Here is a 22,512-nt window from a genome sequence, read left to right as displayed (position 1 = left end):
TTAAGGCCCAAATAAACTCAATTATAAGAATAGTAATTAAAACAATGAATTTATTTATTATTATAGTCCAATAATCTATGAATAAGACTAGTGAGTGTGAATAAATATATGCTCATAATCCTTATCTTCATGCCATATTTCAAGAAAATCTAAATGGTTTTGGCCTTGGACATTTCCTTAATATTAATAACAACTTATTAATTTTGTATTTTCTGTAAGCAAAACAAATATATTAATTTGAAGGATAAATAGTCATTTTGTTCCCTCAAATTGTAAACATCTGACAATTGAGTCTTAAAAAGGACAAAGAAATCTCACTAAATTCCTCATAATACGCATGAATAATAACTTTTAGACAATAATATTTTTATATAAAGATTAAAATATTTTATGCCAAAATATATTAATTAGGTAAAAAATTTGAAAATAAATTATAATTCTAAAAATTTAGAAGTATTTGATTGTATAAATTTATGGAATTTTATTTTATATTAAAAAGTGAGACTCGGAAATAGAACGGAGACATAATCTTGCGTAAAATGGATGAGGGAGTATACTAAGTATATGAGGCAAAATCTGTGTTTACGTGTGAAGATGTAATTATGACTAAGGATGTGTGTATTGTGTAAGAACAAAGAAGAGAGTGGGTGAAAGTTGTTTAGATTAGAGTGATTGAGGGAGAGTGAGGGTGTGGAAGAGGGATGATCTTTCAAAATGGCTTTCTCTCTCATATGATGAAAACCATATAGACAACTGGATTTTATCTTACTGTCTTTGCTTTTTTGCAACTACCATTTGTTAACTGTTTTGTATGGGTGAGTATATATTACTTTAACACTATAAATTTGTTTTTGTTAGCTTAAAATTTATTTACAAATAATAATATTAAAATAATTTTTAAAATATAGGATTATGAGTTTATATATATATATATAATATTATATTCTTTTGAATAAAAATTATATTGCTAAGTTTTTTCTTTCAGCAAAAATTTAATTAAATTAAATTGGAGACACTTCAGGGATATCCCAACCCTTATACAAAAACTAAAAAATTGTACAGCTATTTTAACTCCCAGACTTAACAATACAAGCCTGGGCTTCCAAAAGAGAAATAACTCTTCAAGAATCAATGTTAACTCCCCCCAAACATATGCCCTCAAATCTCCCAACATTTGCTTAAAATGCACTCCTTCTTCCTATGCCATCCAGCTTTAAATTCTCGTGAAAAAATGATATTTTATACCCCAACTATGAAGCTTTTCTGCAGTTTTCAAGGCTCACTACTCAAAGCCAAAAAGCTGCTTAAGAAGTTTGTCATTGAGTTACATCACCAAACTCAAAACTGCACACCAAAAAATCAGCATCCTATTATAAGCATCTTAAATTGGCTGCTACAATGCACACAGAAAGTCTAACGCTTCTAGTAGTCCAAACCCTCCTAAAGAATCAACATTTTGCCATTACTGAAATGCCACAAAACCTTAAAAGCTTGCATATACGAATAACCTTTGTGATTCTACATCAGTAACAGAATTATTATTCTTTGAACTTCTACTTAAATTTGCATCCAGTATTATCTGCATAAACAATTCCACAAACATCCCACTAATTGAAGGCACTCTTTTACGCTGGATGCATAAAATCTTCAAGCCTCCTTCCACGATCTTTGTTCACTTCGTGCTTCTTTTACAGGATAGATTCCCTGCTCCCCACCATCTTAACCTGCACCAAGAAAACAACACTCCCCACCAATCAAACTAATTCAAAGAGACAAAACAACCTATACCCTTGACCTTGAGTAATTGATGCCAATTTATTGCAATATCCAACCTTACTTACAGTATGTATAGAAGATTGTAATGACTCTTTTAAATTACTTTCATTAGATTATGAAAAAAACTTACAAACTTATGCACTTACCTTGTTACCATACTAACACAGGTTATAGGTGACAAAATCCAATCAGAAAAGGAGAATATAATGCCAATATATTGCTAAGTTTATCATGTTTCAGATAGATTAATATGATAAATACTTATATATTTTTTTATAAAATTTTCATATTAGACATCATTAAACATTAGTCCTAGCAATAAACACAACACAGATAAAGGCAAAAGCACATTCAAGTTAGACATTAGTATGCCCAATCTTTTGAGTTTCTCATAACATGTATAACTCCATAAAACTCAGCAACCATAGCAGTCTGAACTTCAAGAAATGCAGAGAAAGCTCCAATAAACTCCCTCATACTCCCCAAAAAATACATCCACAAGTAGCAAGACCAGGATACCCCTAATAGCCCCATCAGTGTTAATTTTAACACATCCTGGTGAAAGAAACTTCCATCTGACAGGAAAAGGACAAATAACTTTACCACTACGAGTATTAATACCAAAAAATGTAATCACGTTGAAATCCAACATATCATTCTTCATTGAAGCTTTAGACGAATTTATTTAAGATGAACATCAATCTACAAGTACATTCTCATTATCAAAGGTGAACATGCATACAAAGCAGAAAAAAGAAAACCAAAATGAATGTAAAAACGACAAAAAAATGAAATACGGAAGGAATGGAATGCAGAAGTAGCTAAAGTTGAACTAGTTTTTTAAATATAATAGTGCACAACCTCCTCTAGTTTGAGTTTCCTCCATGCAACCAGACACAAAGCATGAACAAAATTTAAGTTATGAAAGGGTATAGGTGCCACAATTAGCAACAACGAAGTAATGAGAAATATGCATGATGTCTAAGTCTAAGTAGTACTGCACTTATTGGAAAGGCAACAAAGCAAAGCGGCAGGAGATATTCTTAACAATGAAATATTAAATGCAAGGGAGTTACATAAAAGAAGTTAGTCAATGGCCTAAGTATATGTGGTAGTTGTGTAGCTAATAATAATTGTCTTTATGAAGTCTGAAAGGGAATGTACCATTATTGTGTAGGTTAGGCAAGAATTTGAGTGTGATAAGCTTATTTTTTTTTAACATATTATCTTACACAATTTTTATATATGGGTCCAAGCACCTCAAGTATTGTTATTTATAAATAGATAACATTTTTGCTGGAAAAAATGTAAGAGTTTCAAATGTTTATACTTTCTTGCCTTTCACGTGTACAATTTTTACTTCATACCTTTTCATGCACTTTGGTTAAATTGCTATTGTCTTGATTTGGTTAGGTGTCACTAAATGATGTTGGAATGTCGATAACTTTGTCGAAGTCGAGACATTGTTGTACTAGTCAAAGTAAGAGCTTTCACTCAACATTATTTTTTAGATTAAGTGTTAACAAAAGATTCTTTTTAGGTCAAAATCAATTATAATAACCATCATTAGACTTTTTTTTTTTACTTATGAAAGCTAGTGTTAATTTTCAACAAACATTAATTAACATCAATGGAATTTCTGGATTGATATCAAATAGATTATTTCGATTATAGTCAACTATAATTATTTGTACTTAATGTTAATTAGAATTATTTTTCTATTATAACATGTAATTCAACTCATAATTGATTTTTTTTTCAATGTAACTATTTCTTAGTAACACTGATCATATTTTTTTTTTACGTAAATTGGTGCATAGTTATAGTTGTGGCATTTATACTTAGTTAATATTGATAAATGGAATTGGTCGGAAAAGAAAAAAAAGAGAGTGAGAAAAAGATGGATAATATTTAATTTAATGATAATTGAGGAAAGGAGGATAGGACAAAAATAACAATATTATGTCCTTTTGTTAATGAGAAAAAACCATGTTAAGCCCCATTAACTCTATTTTGCCAAACCTATGCTACAAAACTCTGATATCTTAATGAAGGCTTTGCATTTCTTTTTTATAGTCTTTCTCTGATTGTGCTTGAACCTTTCTTGATAACTGTGGTGCTTCTGGCTGTGATGATTGTGCTGTTTTTGTCTTCACTCCATTTGTTTTTATCTTATTTGCTGCATGGTACATTTTAAAATAAAAAACTCAAGAATAATAAATATTTATGAAATTCACATACACATAAACATAATCAATCTTCTTCATGTCTATAAACTACAATAACTATTTTAAATGAGAATAATTTTATTTCTTTCTTTTATTTTTAATTAAGTAAAAGAAACAATTATCTTGTATATTATTACACACTCAAATACACTGATAATAAATAAAGAAATAAAATAAATTATAATATCAATACACTATGTCATATTTTTATCTTCATTCAAAATTTAATGACAATATTTTAAACAATTCCAATTGAAGTGGAAATAAGAAGTTTCATCCATAAGATAATGCCTATTTTCCTTAACAATTTTGTCTTATGATTTTGAAATCTAAACCCGAAGATGAAAAAGCATTGAATTTATTTATATTAAATATTGTTGATTTATTAAAACAATTAAGGTTTTATTAAAAAAATTATTCCAATATTTCACAGAATATAAAAAAAAAATATTTATGTGTAAACAAATTAACTTACCATTTACCATTCCAGCACTTGAACAACCGAAACCACAAAGGAACTTGCAAAAGCTTGAGGGGTGTTCGCCGCATTTAACTGAGAGACAATCGTGAACGCATGGAGTTTGGTATTTTTCAGCTTCAACAGTTGCAACAACTGTGAGGCATACCAACAACAACAATGCAACATATTTGTTTGCCATTTTAGTTATTTTTTGTCCTGTTGTTGTTGTTGGTGATTTACTTTCCTCCTTCCCTTACCTTGGTTTGGGAAGGTACATGAATATATATAGTTGTGTAAATGGTTTATGAACCACAAACAAAGTCAACGTTTGCTAAAATTTGGGGCGTTTGTTAGTTAGAATATCCTAACTTAAAGAAAAGAATTCGGAAACAAATTGATTAATAATGGAAAAAGGCTTGCTTTCTTCCACCTTTCATGGTCCAATGCCAATTTTCTTTGTGATTGATCAATTTGTCATGTGTTGAATTGAGAAGATATCTATACTGTGAACCTAATTTGTTCAAAGAAAAAAAACACTACAACCTTTTCTCCTTTTCAGCAAGGAAAAATGACATAACGTTCTTTTTTTTATTGTTACTCGGATAACGTTCTTTTTTTTATTGTTACTCGGATACCTTATAATTGATCAAACTAGGTTGAAAAAATAATTATTTTGAGAAAATCAAACTTTCTTATCTATTTTTTGTCTCGATAAATATGTATTTCTAAAATCGCATTTACTAGTTCCAAGTTTTATATTAGACTCGTTTGTCATCTTTGTCTCCAATTATTTTATTTAATTGTTGAAATTTACCGTAACATATCATTCATATATAATACTAGGATGATAAAACATTCTCATCAAACTTATTATAATAGATACAAGTCTAAACTAAATATGTTGTAACCAAGACTAAGAATAAAGCAATCAAATATCTAGTGCTTGAGATTTGGTTAACCTACAAACCAAGTTATAAAGTTTTTTAGTTTATGCTCATTTTGCAGTTTATTTTCTACAAAAATTAAATCCCTTCTAACAACAACCTTGTGAGTTCACTAGTGTAGAAAGCTCATTTACATTACAATTTTGACGTTGAATGGCCTAAAAATAACGACAAAAAATATGTACAGTGACATTTTGGTAACTAAGTGAAGACGTAAAAAAAAATATCATTCATTTTTGCACTTAATGTAGAAATGAATTTTTACATTAGTTATGGTGAATCAATGTAAAAAGTTTGACTTCTTTTAAAACACCTTATTCATGACACTTTTCTTTTGTGCCATTACCCATTTGTCTTCTTCTTTGTTCATGATTCGTGTTGTCACTTTTGTGTTTATCCCTGAGCTTAATGTCACATCCCCCAATCTCTGTCATCCATGTGTCACCCACTCCCCCTACCTAGTCGACACACCAAATCGTTATTGCTCCCACCTTGTGTCTCTTCTTGTGTCTCATCTTGTGTTATGTTGTGTGACTGTTATTGTCCTAAACTGCCCCCCCAAAGTTGCATTAAGTCGTCCTGCATGTTGTTTTCTAGTTGTTGCACATTAAAAATATCTTTTTTATCATTTTAGTGTTACACATCGAGAAATTCTTCCCACCGCTCAAACATGTTTTATACATCATTTATTTTTTTTTTAGAGCCGACATAATGCTATAAGAAAATTCGTTATTACCTACTAAAAAAATCCGTAGATAATAAAAAAAATTTGATAAGTAAACAAAATTATCTACGAATTGTAAAAAAAAAAATTCATAAATAAATTAGACATAAATATCTACCAGGAGATTTAAAAATTTATAAGTAAATTCATATGTTGATATTCGTAAGTAATATCAGTATCTAATTATATAGATATTATTTATTGGATTTATCCGTATATAATTATTTATAAATTTATTTTTAAATTGTGCATTAGTTTACTTACAAATTAATTAAAAAATCAGTTATTGAAATATATTAAATTATATGTAAACATCAGAAGAGATCACGCATGGAATGCGTGTTTTGATTCCAAATCAAACTTTAAACATTATATAATAAAATATTGTTATTATTATTAAAATCCTTAATATTAATGTTAATAATCTTAATATGATTAATAATAATAATAATAATAATAATAATAAAAGTATTACTAAAAAATAATATTAATAATATTATATTTCAAGAAAAATATTAATTAATTTTAGAAATTAAAATAATTAGTTATTATATTTTAAATTATATATTATTTTATAAATTAAAAAAATTGATATTAAATTACTTTATATTATTAATAAAAAATTATAAAATAGTTTCTAAAATTGATATATACATTACTTACCAAAAATTTTAGCTACTAACATTGTTAGATACAAATTTATAAATTATTTTATAATTTTTATTAATAATATAAATAATTTATATAAAAATAATTTTTAATTTTTCAAATATTATCTAACTTAGTTAATATAGTGACTAATTATTTTTTGTCTCTAAATTTGATTGTTATTTAATAGTTTTTTTAATATTAATATTAATATAACACTACAAGTAAATCATTAAATAGAAACCAATTTTAGAAACAAAAAATAATTAGTTGCTATAGTGACTAAATTGGAGACCATTTTAAAGACTAAAAAAATTAGTGGTTTCTAAATTAGTTTCTATTATTGGCAAATAGTTTCTAAATTGGTATCTAATTAGTTATCAATGTTTTAACTACCAATTATTTAGATTTCAAAATTTGCGGGGAAGATGTTGATTTGTGAGGATTAGAGAAGATGTGTGAAGTTATTTGGATCGAATGATGATAGAGTAATTATGTGAGTATGGTTGATTGAATTTGTGATGATGTGATAGTTGGGAGGGAATTTAAAAAATATTTTAAAGGTGTAAAATGTAAGTTTACAAATTTATCATTATTATTAAAAGTATATATAAATAATGAATTATTTTTGTGTGTAGGTTTGAGTTAATTAAATTTTTCTAATATATAATATCTATAATTAATTTTATTTTTAATAAAAAATTAAAAAACATAATAAAAAATAATTTTGTGTTAAACTGAAATGAATTTATTAAATATATTAAAATTTATGAAAATAATATTTGTTATTATATATTTGTTATTTTATATAACTATATATGTTTTTTATATTATAATTTTATTTTATTATTTTCATCATTTATAAGTATATTCAGTACAAGAAAAAATAATTTTAACAAGGTTTAATTTTACATTACCAAGGATTAAAACTTCCGCTAAGTCATTTATCCAGGTTGTAATTTCCCCGGTTAAACCATCCCTAAGGAACATGTTCTCTAGGATTTTGGATTTTTTAAACTTCAGAAAACGTCTTTTAAAACCTCTTATACATATCATAAGTTTAAGAACCTTCGTAAAATACCGTGTATTTGAAAACCTCCGTAAAATATCATGGGTTCCAAAATCTTCGTAATTACCATGGGTTTCCAAACTCCCGAAAAATATCATGGATTTCAAAATCCTCGTAAAAGACCATGAGGTTTAGTACCTGTATAGAATACCATGAGTTTCAAAACCTATGTAAAATACCATAGGTTTCAAAAACCTCTATAAAATGCCATAGGTTTCGAGACCTCTGTAAAATACCATAGGTTTCGAGACCTCTGTAAAATACCATAGGTTTCAAAACTTTCATAAAATACCATAGGTTTCAAAACCTCCGTACAAATATCATAGGTTTCAAAACCTTCATAAAATATCATAGATTTCAAAATCCATATAAAATACCATAGGTTTGGAACTAAAAACATTTAATTTTACTCAAAAATTAAATAATTAACTAAAACATTTAAATTTTCATACAAAGAAATTTTTCATGATTAAATAATATATTCAATAAACATTGTCCAAAAAAGATAAATATAACGTTTAGTTGTATATTTAAATAAACTAACGAATTTACAACTTATAAAAAAAATTAAAAAAATGAAGTTTGGTGCATCTTGATGTCCTCTATATCTTTATTCTTCAATAAAGATAAATAGTTGAATAACTCAAAAAAATTGACTTAATTAATAAGAAACAAAGTTAGAATGTAAAACAGTTTCTTAATTATCTTTTTAGAGTATAATTTGTTAATCAGTATTGATAGATTACACCAACATCACCTATCTCAATAACTTTCTTCATGTCAAGTTCAGCCAAATCAAAGTCAATCAGCTACATATATGTTTGGACTCTTTTATAGAGGGTTTTCACGTTTGTACTCTCAAGGTCTAACACTTACCAATTCATGCCAAAAGTCATTAATTTTACATAAAAGGCTATGTTAATGGTTCCCAAGGTAGAAAGATAGAATGTACCTTGATAGACAATTTCTCTGCTTCTTTATAGTTTAAGTTCATATAAAATTATTAGTTAGTTCTAACATAATATTATATAAATACTTAAAAGAATTAACAAATTGGTGGGACAATTGGACATCGGAACATTAAATATTATCATAATAGTGATATTTCTTGTAGTACACACAAGCAATATACCAAATTATATTTTAAAAAAATATATATTTAAGCATAGAAACTATTGAATACAAATTAATATTACAGAAAGAGAAGGAACTTCAAGAAAAATTGTCTTAACAGCTTGGATATCCAATAGCATCTGCAGGACTCAGTTCAACAGTTTGTTAACATCTTAAATTGGGTTGAGGAGCTCCTTGGAAACATAGATTAATATAATTAGAAAAATTTAATGAAATATCAATAATACAGTTTAAAAACAACGGCAAGTCAGACTCACAGCCAAAAGAAGCAAGAGCAGCACGAAGAGCATTAATGAAAGTATCATTAACCATTGTATTATAAATGCTTTTAGTGGATATTCATATTTTAGAATTTAATAGCGTTAAAAAAAAGAAAAAAAAATGTAAATTCTATTAAATATGGTGAATGTAAGCAAATAAAATCCAATAGTTTGGAAGAATGTTAGAAAGGCACGTTCAAGCTACACCAGTAAGTCTTGAATCTCTTGTAACATGTTTCACTGGCTTCCTGAATATACCAACTCATCATTAAGTCACCTTTTTTTGACATATATTTGATGGTAGAATTAAACAAATAAAGAAAAAATCAAAATCAAAATATGATAAATTACTCTAAAAATCCCTTGAAACAATAGAGTAGTAACCATACTGTGGTGTAATATCATAAAAGTAGAGGATCGGAGCTGATGAGACCAGAGCACCAATGGCCATGTAAGGATATTTGAGCCTAAACCATGAAGTAAGCACTGCATATAATATAATAAACAATATCAGCTAACCACCAAAATTTGCTTTCTAAATTGAATTTAAACCATTATCCTAGCTTTTTCCATTTCAATTCATCAAAGGCACCATTCAACTATTCGCCAATGCAACAATTATCACTAGCTGCACTTCCAATTTTTTACGCCAGCGCTGAATCAGTTTTAGAACTTCTTAATTCAACCAACAAAGTACTTACAATGCTAATTTGACATGTCTCAAGTTGACTTCTGTAAACTGTTTTCACCTTTATCACTCACCAGCAGCGTTTGGGAAAATCTGCACCAAGACAAACCACTTGGACCTTCTAGAGTGCATCAACTCTTCTACTGGACCAGCAACACATCACCAATGAAGAAATGTTTAGGCTGCTAACGAACTCAACTTCCACCAATTCCAGCGCACCAATTTCATCGTGAATTTTCCAAATTACCAAATTATTACTTCGCCAATCTGCTTCCTTACAACAAAATTGAATCAACGAAGTTTAATTCCCAAAAACACTGAACCGCCAATTTCTCAATTTTTCAAATACAAACTTTTAATCACACTACTGCCCTTGTCAATTGAAATTTTAAAATTCTGCACCAACAATACAATTAAGCTAGAACCAATTGAATACAACTTCCACTTTGTAATTTTATCAAACACGTTTTCTGCAGTTTTTTCAAAGCTCAAAACAGATTCACAATTACATTTAATTTTTCACCAAATAACAAATTTAGAACAAGAAAAACAGTAGCTCTGCTTCACCAGAAACTCAGTCAAGGAATCAATTCACAACTTCTCCCCAACACTTCCACTGAATCACCAATGATTCACTCAAAAAATTTCAAGTATCGTTAATCAATTTTACCTGAGAAAAACAAGGAGATTATCTTGAGAAATCCACTTATCTGTTTTTCAAACTTCAAATTGCAGTTTCGAATCCAACTCCTACGTCGTTCGTAGTTGAAGACGAGATCGCATGCCCGAAACCTGAGTGTGCTCCACGAGAATCGCTTCAGCTCCGATTTTAGCTCCTACGAGAACTGCCGGAGTCCTCGTCCAATTACTGAATTTAATCAATTTTAAGTTTCCGGTCGTCTTCTCCGTTCAACTTTCTGATTACAGTCGCCGGAAGCTGCCACTCCTTTGTCACACCGTTTCAATGTTCTCCAATCAAACTCACTTACCTATTTAAGATGAAGAAAAACGCAAACCGTTCACCCACTTCGTTCACCGAAAATTCCGCTTCCGTTCACCGATTTAGGTTGTCGGAAATGCAAAAACATTCGTTCTTGACTATTCCAACACCACACCGCTTCAATTGGATATCGCACCGAACTGGCATTCATCACCGTTGTTTGCATCATTTGAAGGCGAACCACTGGCCACCTATTATCCGCCTCGTGCACCGATTTCATTCACATCGGAGTTGTTCCGATTCAAATTTCATGAACACTCAGAAGATGAAGAACAACGACGCAAAAAGTAGAGAAAAATTTTAGGAAAATCTGAAAACCTAAACCAAATCTGATATTCGCACCACTGGATATACTGTTCACACCACAGATCCAATGAGATTTCCAAACCGGAAAATTTTCAAGAATTTTCAAAAATGAATTTTGGAGAAAATAATAATGAAACCTAACTTTTAAAGAAAATTGCTAATGATCAAATAGCAAAATTTAAGAACTCAAAAGTGAAAAAAAAACATTCAAAAGCTCTAATCTATGAACAATTTTGAAATTTTGATAAAACATATATAAATTAAATAAATAGATAAAGCATATATTAATTATGTGTCACCATAAAATCATTACTCACATACTATTTTGATGAGGTTTTAGAATAAACCTTTAGAATTTAATGAAGGTTAAAAAAAATTGTTATTTTGTTGAGGTTGTAGAATAAACCTTTGAAATTTAGTGAAGGTTAAAAAAAAATCATTATTTTATTGAGGTTTTAGATTAAACCTTTGTAACTTGACGAAGGTTGAGACAACCTCAGTTATTTTGCTGAGGTTTTAGAATAAACTTTTATGAAGGTTAAAATAACCTCCGCTATTTTGTCGAGATTTTAGAATAAACTTTTAGAATTTAACTAACCTTAAAAAAAATCTTTGTTAATTAAATTAAGTCATAGGAATATATTAACCTATACTAAATAACTTTAGTTAAAACTTTTTTTTTCTTGTAGTGTATGTTGTTATTAATAATATAATTAATTATTTTTGAAATTTTTAAATAAAATTATGTATATTGTGTGTGTATATATATATTAGTAATTATAATAGTGATAAAATAATTAATATTATTAATATTTTGAATAATTTATATTATTAATAGTTTAAAAATGCTTGAAAAAGGGATTTGGATAAAATGCAAGAATTTTAGGTGGAATTTCTGCAAATCTCTTCATTTATGTGAATACAAAAAATGTTGTCATCCTCCCCCCCATCCGCTCTCCCACCCTCAAAACTACTTAAACAAATACAAGAAGCATTCGCCCATCCATCCCTCCTCATTGCACATATTTAGAAGTAAACATAATATAAAGGGTGTATTTGCTTCAAGGTGTGCATTGTAGAGGAGGAAAGAAAATAATGGGTGGAAATCGTTTCGATTAGGTTGTATTTGAATTGAGGAGGGGAAGTGTGTGGACTTAAGGAGTGGATGTGTGATGATTTGTAAGGAAAGTGTGAAGAAAGTGAGTGTGTTTAGATTAAGAAATGTTTTAATGAATTTGTAAGGAAAGTTTGTGAGTGATATGATGGTTATGAGGTATTTTAATTTTTTTAAAGATATAAAATATAATATTACAAATTTATCATTCTCTTTAAAAAACAAAATAATCAAATATTAGGTATTTTTGTGTATATTTTGGTAAATTAAAATTATGTAAGTTATTTTCTTTAAAAAACAAAATATAAGGTTATTTTGTGTATAAAATATAATATTACAAATTTATCATTCTCTTTAAAAAACAAAATAATCAAATATTAGGTATTTTTGTGTATATTTTGGTAAATTAAAATTATGTAAGTTATTTTCTATATCATTAAATAATTAATTTCAAAAAAAATATATGAGTTATTATGTAAAAATTATAAATTATTATACAGAAATAAATAATTTAAATATTTATAAATTTAAAAATTATAATTAAAAAAATAAATTTATATTAAATGTAAATAGTATTATTATATTTATAATAATTATTATTATATAATTTGTTTATTATAAATAACTAAATATTTTTTGTATTAAATTTTTTATTTTATTATTAATTATTATTATTACATTTAATTAAAATATTTGTGTTAGTTCAATTTATGTAATCATTAATATATGTAAAAATGATAAAATTGAAAAAACTACACTAGTGAGTTGATTTTTCATGACCTTCCCTTCATTACATAGGGAGAAGATATTTATTGTTCAGGAGTTTACACAAATCCCTAGATCCAAATGAAAGATAACCTCCTATTCTCTGCTGGTGAAGAGTAAGTTACTAGAAAGAAGCATGCCTCATGATGAGAAAGAGGATGAAAGCCACATAAATAAGTATGTATTAGTTTAACATTATAAATTTGTTTTTGTTTGCATAAAATTTATTTGTAAATAATAATATTAAAATAAATTTTAAAATTTATGATTATAAGTTAATATATATATATATAAATATTATTTCTTTTGAATAAAATTATATTGCTAAATTTATTATGTTTATGATAAATTAATCAGATAAATACTTACATTAATATATAACATCAATATTACGTTATTAATATATATATATATATATATATACTTTATTAGTGTTTAGTAAAAAAAAAATCTTGACATTATTTTTAATAAAATATGTTAGATGAACTGCAATATAATTTGATATTTTTTGAATAGATCATTTTATAAAAAAAATTGTAATTTATGATTGTTTTTAATAATTTTTATAATATTAACATCATGCATAATCATGCATGTTGTTTTTCTCATGTAAAAACTATTTTTTACATCCAAATAACATTAATTACATTAAAATTATTTTTAAAAAAATCATACCAACATTTGACACCACTTATAATAAATTAGAATATATATATATATATATATATATATACTCAATTATTCATATTGTTATTTATTTAAATATTATAAGTTTTCGTACTTGTTTCTAATACATTGTTATATTAATAGCTTATTTTTTAAACATTATATTAAAAAATATATTTTAAAATAAAACGAGAGACAAAAGCAAATAATTTGTAGGATATGAAATTTATTTTGTAAGTTTATAAAAATATATAATTAAATAAAATTTACACAAAAGATGTCTCTTATTTTATTTTTTAATTATTTTTAAAAATAAGGATAAATTTGTAAAGTTTCATTTTTAAAATTTAAAAAAAAAAGTTCTCTCACACCCTTCACATCATTCACAAACTACAATACATTTTTCTCACAAATTCACTCTATCATACTAAAATCCAAACAACATCGCTTTTTTCACATTTTCCTCAAATCCTCACACATTTCCTTTCCAATCCAAACACAACCTTAATGGACCCATAACAATAGTTAATGTTTACTCTCCATGCAATTATAACGAGTAAAAGAATATGATCATTGTGTATAGGATTTGGAGGAGAATTCCAAAGGAGAAGTCAAGTAATGAAAACAGACTGAAATGGCCTATGAAATAAGTGGACTCACAATGAAGGTGAAAGGAGATATAGAAGATGTAGTCGTGTCAAAATAGGAATATCAAGTCTGAGATAGGAAAATTGAGACTAATCCAACTCTCAGTGAAACATGGTGGAAGGTTGATGGTTTGAGGAATTAAGGTGAAGATCTGAGATGAAGAACAATCTACAAGTGCATTCTCATTATCAAAGGTTAAAATATATACACACAAAAAAATGAATATAGAAACAACAAAAAATGAAATATGAAAAAATGGCATGCAGAAGTAGCTAAAGTTTCACTATTTTTTAAAAAATATTAGTGCACGACCTCCTCTAGTTTGAGTTTCCTCAATGCAGCCAAACACAAAGTATGAAAAAAATTTAAGTTATGAAGAGGTAAAGGTGCTACAATTAACAATAACTAGCAACAACGAAGTAATGAGAAATAGGCATGATGTTTTAGTCTAAGTAGCAATACACTTGATGGAAAGGCAACAAAGCGAAGTGGCAGGAGATATTCTAAACAATAAAATATTAAAGGCCAGGAAGTAAAATAAAAGAAGTTAATAATGGCCTAAGTACATGAGGTAGTTGTGTAGCTAATAATAATTGTCTTTGTGAAGTTTGAAAGGGAATGTACCATTATTGTGTGATAAGCTAATTTTCTTAACATATAATCATACACAATTTTGTTTATATGGATTGGAGCATTTCAAAGGTTGTTATTTACAATAGATAACACTTTTGTTAGAAAAAAGAAAAAGAGAGTGAGAAGAAGATGGATAATATTTAATTTAGTGATAGTTAATAATTGGAGGAAAGGAGGATAAAGAGAATAATAATAATATTATGTTCTCATGTTAATGAGACAGCCACATATTAAGCCCCATTAATTGCATTTTGTTCAACCTATGCTACAAAGCTTAGTGAAAGCCTTGCTTATCTGCATTATAGTCTTTTTCCAACTATGCTTGAACCTTCCTTGAGAATTGTGGTGCTTCTGCCCATGATGATTTTGGTGCTTCTGCCTTCACTCCATTTGTATCTACCATATTTGCTGCATGGTACATTTTAAGATTGCAAACTTAAGAATAATAAATATTTATGAAATTCACATACACATAAACATAAACAATCATCTTCATGTCTATAAACTACAATAACTATTTTAAATGAACATAGTTTTATTTTTTTATTTTATTTTTAATGTATAATTACCTTATTATCCCTTACATTTAGGGTCAATATTCAATATAAACAGTTATCTTGTATATTATTACATACACTAAAATACACTGATAATAAATAAAGAAAATAGAATGAATCACAATATCAATTCAGTATGTAATATTTCTATCTTCATTCAAAATTTAGTGGCAACTTATTAAACAATTCTAATTGAAGGGGAAATAAAAAGTTTCGTCGAATATTTTCCTTAACTATTTTTCCTTATGGCATTGAAATCTAAACCCTAAGATGAAGAAGAATTGAATCTCTTTATATTCAATAATTTATTAAAACAAATGAGGCTTTATTAAAAATTTCATTCTAATATTTCACAAAACAAAGATCATGCATATATGTAAATGAATTAACTTACAGTTTGTCAATCCAGTGCCTGAACAACCGAAACCACAAAGGAACTTGCAAAAGGTTGAAGGTTGTTCACCACAATCAATTGAGACACAATCGTGAAAGCATGAAATTTGGGATTCTTGAGCTTCAACAGTTGTAGCAGCTATGAGGCACACCACCAACAACAATGCAACATATTTGTTTTCCATTTTAGTTATTTTTTCTTGTTGTTGGTGGTGGTTTATTTTCCTCCTTCCCTTACCTTAGTTTTGGAAGGTAAATTAGTATATATAGTTGTGTAAATGGTTTATGAACCACAAACAAAGTCAACGTCTATTGCTAAAATTTGGGGCGCTCGTTAGTTAAAATATCATAACTTTAAGAAAAAAATATTGAAACAAATTGATTAATAATTTAAAAAATTTGCTTTCTTCCACCTTTCATTGTCCAACGCCAATTTGCTTTGTGATTAATCAATTTGTCATGTGTCAAATTGAGAAGATATCAATATTGTGAACCTAATTTGCTCTAAGAAAAAAAAACACTACAAACCTTTTCTCCTTTTCAGCAAGGAAAAATGGCATAACGTTCTTATTTTCTTCATTGTTACTTGGATACCTTATAATTGATCAAACTAGGTAGAAAAAGTAATTATTTCGAGAAAATCAAACTTTCTTATATTTTTTTGTCTCGATAAATATGTATTCCTAAAATTTCATTTACTAGTTCCAAGTTTTTATATTAGACTCGTTTGTCATCTTTGTCTCCAATTCTTTTATTTAATTATTGGAATTTACCAGTAACATATCATTCATATATAATACTAAGATGATAAAAGCATTTTCATCAAATTTATTGTAATAGATACAAGTATGAACTAAATATATTGTAACCAAGACTAATAATAAAGCAATCAAATATCTAGTGCGTGAGATTTGGTCAACCTACAAACCAAGTTATAAAGTTTTTTTTAGTTTATGCTCATTATGCAGTTTATTTTCTACAAAAACTAAATCGATCATATCAACAACTTGTGGGTTCACTAGTGTAGAAAGTTTATTTACATTATAGTTTTGACTTTGAATGGCAAACAAATAAACGACAAAAATATGCACAGTGACATTTTGTTAACTAATTGCAGACGTAAAAAAATTTATATCATTCATTATTGCACCTGATGTAAAAATGACTTTTTACATTAGTTATTGTGAACTAATGTAAAAAGTTTGACTTCTTTTTAAAAACATCATAACATCATTAATGACACTTATTTTGGGTCATTACCCATTTGTCTTCTTCTTTATTCAAGGTTTGTGTGGTCACTTTTGTGTCTCTTCCTGAGCTTGATGTCACATCCACCCATCTTTGTCATCCACATGTCATCCACTCCCCCTACCTAGTCGACACACCAGGTCATTCCTGCTCTCATCTCGTGTCTCTTCTTGTGTCCCATGTTATGTTATGTTGCACGACTGTTATTGTCCCCATACCCTACCCCAAAGTTGCATTGAGTCGTTCGACATGTTGCTTTGTTATTGCACGTTAAAAAATGTCTTTTTATTATCAATTTATTGTTGCACGTTGAGAAAGCATTCCCACCACCCAAACATGTTTTTTACATAAGTTATTTTTTTTATTATGAACCGACATATACTATAAAAATTCATTATTACCTATTGTAAAAATCCATAAATAATAAAAAAAAGTAAACAAAGTTATTTACGGATTGTGAAAAAAAAATCATAGATAAATTGGACATAAGAAACTACTACCTATATATTTAAAAATTCATAAATGTTAATTTTTTTTCATATTTTTTTATTTTTTTCTTTGTTTTTTCAAGTGTTTTTGTTTGTTCTAATTTAATATTCTATTTGCATTTATTTTTAAAAATATTAAAAAATATTTGTTTACTAAACAAAATTAATAAATATACATTATTTGAAAAAACAGGTTATTATTTTAGTAAATTTAGTAATCCAAATTTTGATATATTAATGACAATAGAAAATTCATTTAAATATTTAAATTCTAAAAATAAAAATTATAGGATTTAATTGATATATTATAGTAATTTAGATTTTGATTTATTGGTGACAATAGATGATTTATTTAACTATTTAAATTTAAAAAAAACAATAGAATTTAATTGATATATTATAGTAATCTAGAGTTTTATTTACTAATAATATTTAAATTTTAAAAACAGAAATAATAATGTAATTATTTTATTAATGTACAAATTAAATTTTTATTTTATTAATGAATATATATTTTAATATTGAAAATTTAAAATAGTTATATATGTTTTTTATATTATACTATTTATTTCAGATACTTTTTAAAATATATTAATTTTTTCATAATAATAATAATAAAAATCATCACTAATATTAATATTTTTATACAAAATAAAAATATATACTTAATATATATATATAATATAAATAATCATAAAATATTAAAATAATATAAACACACTAATTTAAATAATTAAATTAAATTAATAAAATAAATAATAATATAATTATATTTAAATACTTAATTTTATTTAAATTTTACATTATTTTTTTATTTATAATATTGATTTTACATTATTTTAATTAACTAAAATGTATAAAAAATTATTTTATTTTTTATTTTTTATATACAAAAATAAATTGTAATCTTATAATTTATATTATTAAAAAAAATTAAAATACTCTTACAAAATATCACATTATTTACGTATTTCAACCAATTTTTTTCACAATTTAACTCTAACATTTCTAAATCCAAATCCACTTAACTTTTTCATATTTTTTCCTCAAATCCTTACACGAGTCTTTTAAACCTTTAAACCTTCAAATTTCCACTCTTCTACACCTCAATTTTCCACCTCAAATCCACATAAAGCATAAGAGTAATGGGCGCATCAACTTTCTGAGGTCCTCTGAAGCTGTTTGAGGAAGGCCGGTATCTTCCCTCGTGAAAAGACGAACCTTTTGGGGATTTTCTTCCCCGGTGGGTTGCTTCAGCTTTTTCATCACAAAAGATCTCTTGAACCCATGTTTCTTCTTCCTCTGTTTCATTCAAGAAGATGATACGGTGAGTTACGATGAAGAAAACAACAATTGAAATGAGATAAGAGAAACGCAGAAAAGGAGATAGAGACATTACCATTGTTTAAGGTTGTTTGCCGCTGAAACTATGTAGCACAGACACTGACATGAACACTGATACGATACGGACCCAAACATGAAGATATGTAAAATCTCTAAAATGTAGAACACTGAGACACTGATTTATATATTATATAATTATGAATTATATAAATTGACAATACAGATTTATGTGCACAAGTATGTTCCAAATTATTTTTTAGAGCAGAAAGATGTTTTTTATGACTGGTTCACAAATATTTGTTTCTTATTATCATAATCATAATAACAATTTATACAATAAAGTTTGAATTTTAGAAAATTAATGTATTTTTCTTTTTTAAAATTGTGTTAGAACCGTACTAGAATTGTCAGAAATCTAACAAATACTTTTTGAATTGGACATTTCACGGATACGTGTCCTACAAGTATCATACGAGTGTCGTATCGAACACCGACACGTCATTTAACAGGAGTGTCCGAGCTTCATAGCGCTGAAAGGGTTTAGGCATGAAGGAGAAGCCCTGTTGCACGAAGTCCAAGATTAATGGCTTCCTACCTTCGTTGCTGCTTGTGCTTCCCTCCCTTCCAACTTGTGCAAAAGAACTTCTATCATTAATGACTTTTGAAATTTCAGATTTCAAGTTGTGTTGGGATTTCAGCTCTCCTCGCTACAATGGCTAATTTGGGATTAGAACACACGACTCATAAAACCATTTTGTTTACATTTAATTTTATAAAATTTTCTCACAAAAGTAAATTAAAAGTTATATACTACTAATGACCAATTATCAATTAAAGAAAGTTTTGTGACGTTAACGATATCATCACATTCATTCTTTTCATTGAAATGCAACTAAAATTTTACTGGCTTTTTTAGTTCATAAAACACGAAATTATGTAATACTGACGACTATTTAACCTTTACTAGGTTTATTTAATAACATGTGAAAAGATGTTATAAGTTTAACTGAGTTGTATTTTTTTGCAAAATTTTCTTAACACTTTTAACAATAAATGTTAGTAACCTTTGTAGTTATCAATTTTGTTGTAACATTTCTAAGTATCGACGTTACTAATTTGTTTTAATTATATTATTTTGTTACTCACAAAGTTCACTGTTACAAGTTACTAACAACTAAAAGAGATGTGTGTAAGAAGGAAAATGCATCTCTAGTGTAATTAATAACAAAAACAAAAACAAATATCATATTTTGATGATAAATTTACTATTAAATTTGTCTTATTATGCTGTCTTTTCAATAGGAATGAGTCGAAATGCCCTTTATATTCCATCGATTACCTTAAAAAATTAAGAGAAATGAATAAATTTGAGCATTTGATATTTTTACAAAAGAACTCAGTAGAAAATGATACATTCATAATCTATATTTTTTATACAACTACATTACTATTTTCAATAAATATTTTCATATTATTTAATTACAATTTATTTTTTATTATATATATTTATATTTATACTAAACGTAAACTAAATTCTATACAACTGTCCGAGCATCTTTTCCCAATGTAAAATCATCCATATCCATGATGTTTACGAAACCAGACAGAGCATTCCGTTTCATATGCCTCATCAAAGAACCAGTATAAAATAATAAAAAGTTGCTAGTGTAAAAAATAATTGAACATATTTAAAGTCCCAATAAAATACAGATAATAATTTAACAAACATGGAGGGTGAAGAAATAACAAGAACTTCAGTTTCCAATTTTTAGTATATATACATTACAATGCAAAAGTTCATCAACAAAAAGACAAACCAACATTACCATACAAAAGCTTTCGGATGAATACGCCCCAAATGTGGGTCTGAAACAATCTTAATCTCTAACGCAAAAGGCACACTGGAAAGAATATATATATATATATATATATATAGATATAGATATATAGATATATACGTGTTCACTGGATATTCCAAACGCAGAAGCTAGTAGTATTTGAGAACAGCAAATCCGAGTGCAATGAAGATAAGAGAAGGTGGAGCATTATAAGATGTCATGGCAGATGATGGAGTGACATTAGTGCGGCCACTTCCCGTTGATACAGATGGGTTACCAGAATCCGCTGATGGAGATGGTGGAGTCAAAAGAGAAGAAGGCGTGTCAGATTGTGGTGCCAGAGACGGTGAAGTTGGTGAGGGGAGAACAGTAGAACCTGTACAGAGACAAAATGGAGTATGATATGTTAGAATCAAACTAAACAAGTTTTTAATCGAAAACTGTTACTGAAATGAAATAATTAACCTTGAGGACTAGCGGTTGGAGAAAATCCAGAGGAATCTGATGCAGGCGAAGGTGAAGGTCCAAGAGACACTGGTCCTGCGCATGTTAAAATCATTCAAAGGCTTAGTTACAGATGGGAAAATGTTCGTATAAGAATTTTATGCAACATGTTCATGGAAGTTTGCAGTTTTAGCTTTACCAGGAGCAGGAAGTGGTGAACCCGAGGCTGCAAAATAAGTAAAAAAAAACTTCATTAGCCTTACTGATTATGGTTAATAAACTTCTTAATCAGTAACCACTGATAAAATGAAATGAAAGAAATAAGTTTGTTTTATAAGTTAAAATTAATTAATCTTTGAGATTCTCTTGAACCACTGAAACCAAACAATATTTGGTTAGTAAAAAAGAAAGAAAGAAAGTATATGATAGGAATTGAAGAAATAAACCTTTGCATTGAAGTGGGACCCCGGGCATGTTGCAGGCACGAGGGAGAGAAATGGCTAAGGTTCGATTGACGGGAATTCTGAAGGGAACGCTGCCAGTGACAATGAGACACAGACAGTCCATGCCACCACTTGTGAGGGACTTGAGGGCAGTGCAGCACTCGGTGGTTGGTGAGGTTCCATTGGCGCTGCTATTTGTGAGAAAATTCATGCAAGGTGTGAAGAAAGTCCCTACTATTGATGCGTTACATGGCGTGGTGATTTGAGCATAGCTTGGTGCAACCATTAGCAGAGCCATTGCTAACACAGCAGCTGTGAGGGAGAGAGAGCGAAAACTTGCCATGTGTAGTGTCTTGTGGGGTCCACTAGGAATTTGTTGAATTTGTGGAAGAGGTGGAGAGAAGAATGAGTTGGGGAGTTGTGATGGTTGGGTTAAGGGAATTTATAGATGGAAGGCATGAGGATGAGAAGTGAAGATTGGGAAGAGTCAAAGTTGGTTTTAGAAGCTCAACTACCTTAACCAATGAATGCAAAATGAAAGAGTTTGGAGTAGGTGGGATTGGCGTGTTTGTGAGCATTGCAAACCCTCTTTGGCTAAACATTTTAAGCTCACCAATGCCCATCTAAAACTTCCTACCCTTCTCTGCTTCCTCCAATCCTTTCATCATCTCCCAACTCATACAATGCTTTTTTA

The 22,512-nt window shown here is 27.9% G+C and overlaps 1 protein-coding gene and 3 long non-coding RNA genes across 4 annotated transcripts; all 4 read right to left on the bottom strand.

Annotated features, from left to right (window-relative positions):
- Positions 1-3,666: 3,666 nt before the first annotated feature.
- Positions 3,667-4,711, bottom strand: LOC137828694 (uncharacterized). Its single transcript, XR_011083949.1, has 2 exons — positions 4,480-4,711; positions 3,667-3,955 (listed from the first exon to the last, which is right to left on the bottom strand). It is a non-coding gene; the product is annotated as an uncharacterized lncRNA (long non-coding RNA).
- Positions 4,712-9,571: 4,860 nt separating this feature from the next.
- On the bottom strand, positions 9,572-10,172 carry LOC137828227 (uncharacterized). Its single transcript, XR_011083842.1, has 2 exons — positions 9,945-10,172; positions 9,572-9,729 (listed from the first exon to the last, which is right to left on the bottom strand). It is a non-coding gene; the product is annotated as an uncharacterized lncRNA (long non-coding RNA).
- Positions 10,173-15,182: 5,010 nt separating this feature from the next.
- Positions 15,183-16,249, bottom strand: LOC137828767 (uncharacterized). Its single transcript, XR_011083964.1, has 2 exons — positions 16,015-16,249; positions 15,183-15,471 (listed from the first exon to the last, which is right to left on the bottom strand). It is a non-coding gene; the product is annotated as an uncharacterized lncRNA (long non-coding RNA).
- Positions 16,250-20,828: 4,579 nt separating this feature from the next.
- Positions 20,829-22,241, bottom strand: LOC137828124 (non-specific lipid transfer protein GPI-anchored 20-like). The gene is made up of 4 exons (XM_068634571.1): positions 21,822-22,241; positions 21,575-21,601; positions 21,397-21,471; positions 20,829-21,307 (listed from the first exon to the last, which is right to left on the bottom strand). Exons 1-4 carry the CDS (start codon positions 22,159-22,161, stop codon positions 21,081-21,083), a joined length of 669 nt encoding a protein of 222 aa, XP_068490672.1. The 5' UTR covers positions 22,162-22,241; the 3' UTR covers positions 20,829-21,080.
- Positions 22,242-22,512: the final 271 nt, after the last annotated feature.

Source organism: Phaseolus vulgaris, chromosome 7 (genome assembly GCF_000499845.2).
Source record: "Phaseolus vulgaris cultivar G19833 chromosome 7, P. vulgaris v2.0, whole genome shotgun sequence".
Classification (NCBI taxonomy): Eukaryota; Viridiplantae; Streptophyta; class Magnoliopsida; order Fabales; family Fabaceae; genus Phaseolus; species Phaseolus vulgaris.
Note: the sequence above shows the minus strand (reverse complement) of the source record. Positions and strands in the feature narration are given on the sequence as shown.

What these genes read in the sequence shown, in the direction of transcription:
- LOC137828124 (XM_068634571.1), bottom strand. Translation starts at nt 22,161, where the DNA reads ATGGCAAGTTTTCGCTCTCTCTCCCTCACAGCTGCTGTGTTAGCAATG. An exon ending in TTCACCACTTCCTGCTCCTG is followed by an intron (nt 21,472 to 21,574) that starts GTAAAGCTAAAA and finishes TAACATGCGCAG; the next exon opens with GACCAGTGTCTCTTGGACCT. An exon ending in TCCAACCGCTAGTCCTCAAG is followed by an intron (nt 21,308 to 21,396) that starts GTTAATTATTTC and finishes GTCTCTGTACAG; the next exon opens with GTTCTACTGTTCTCCCCTCA.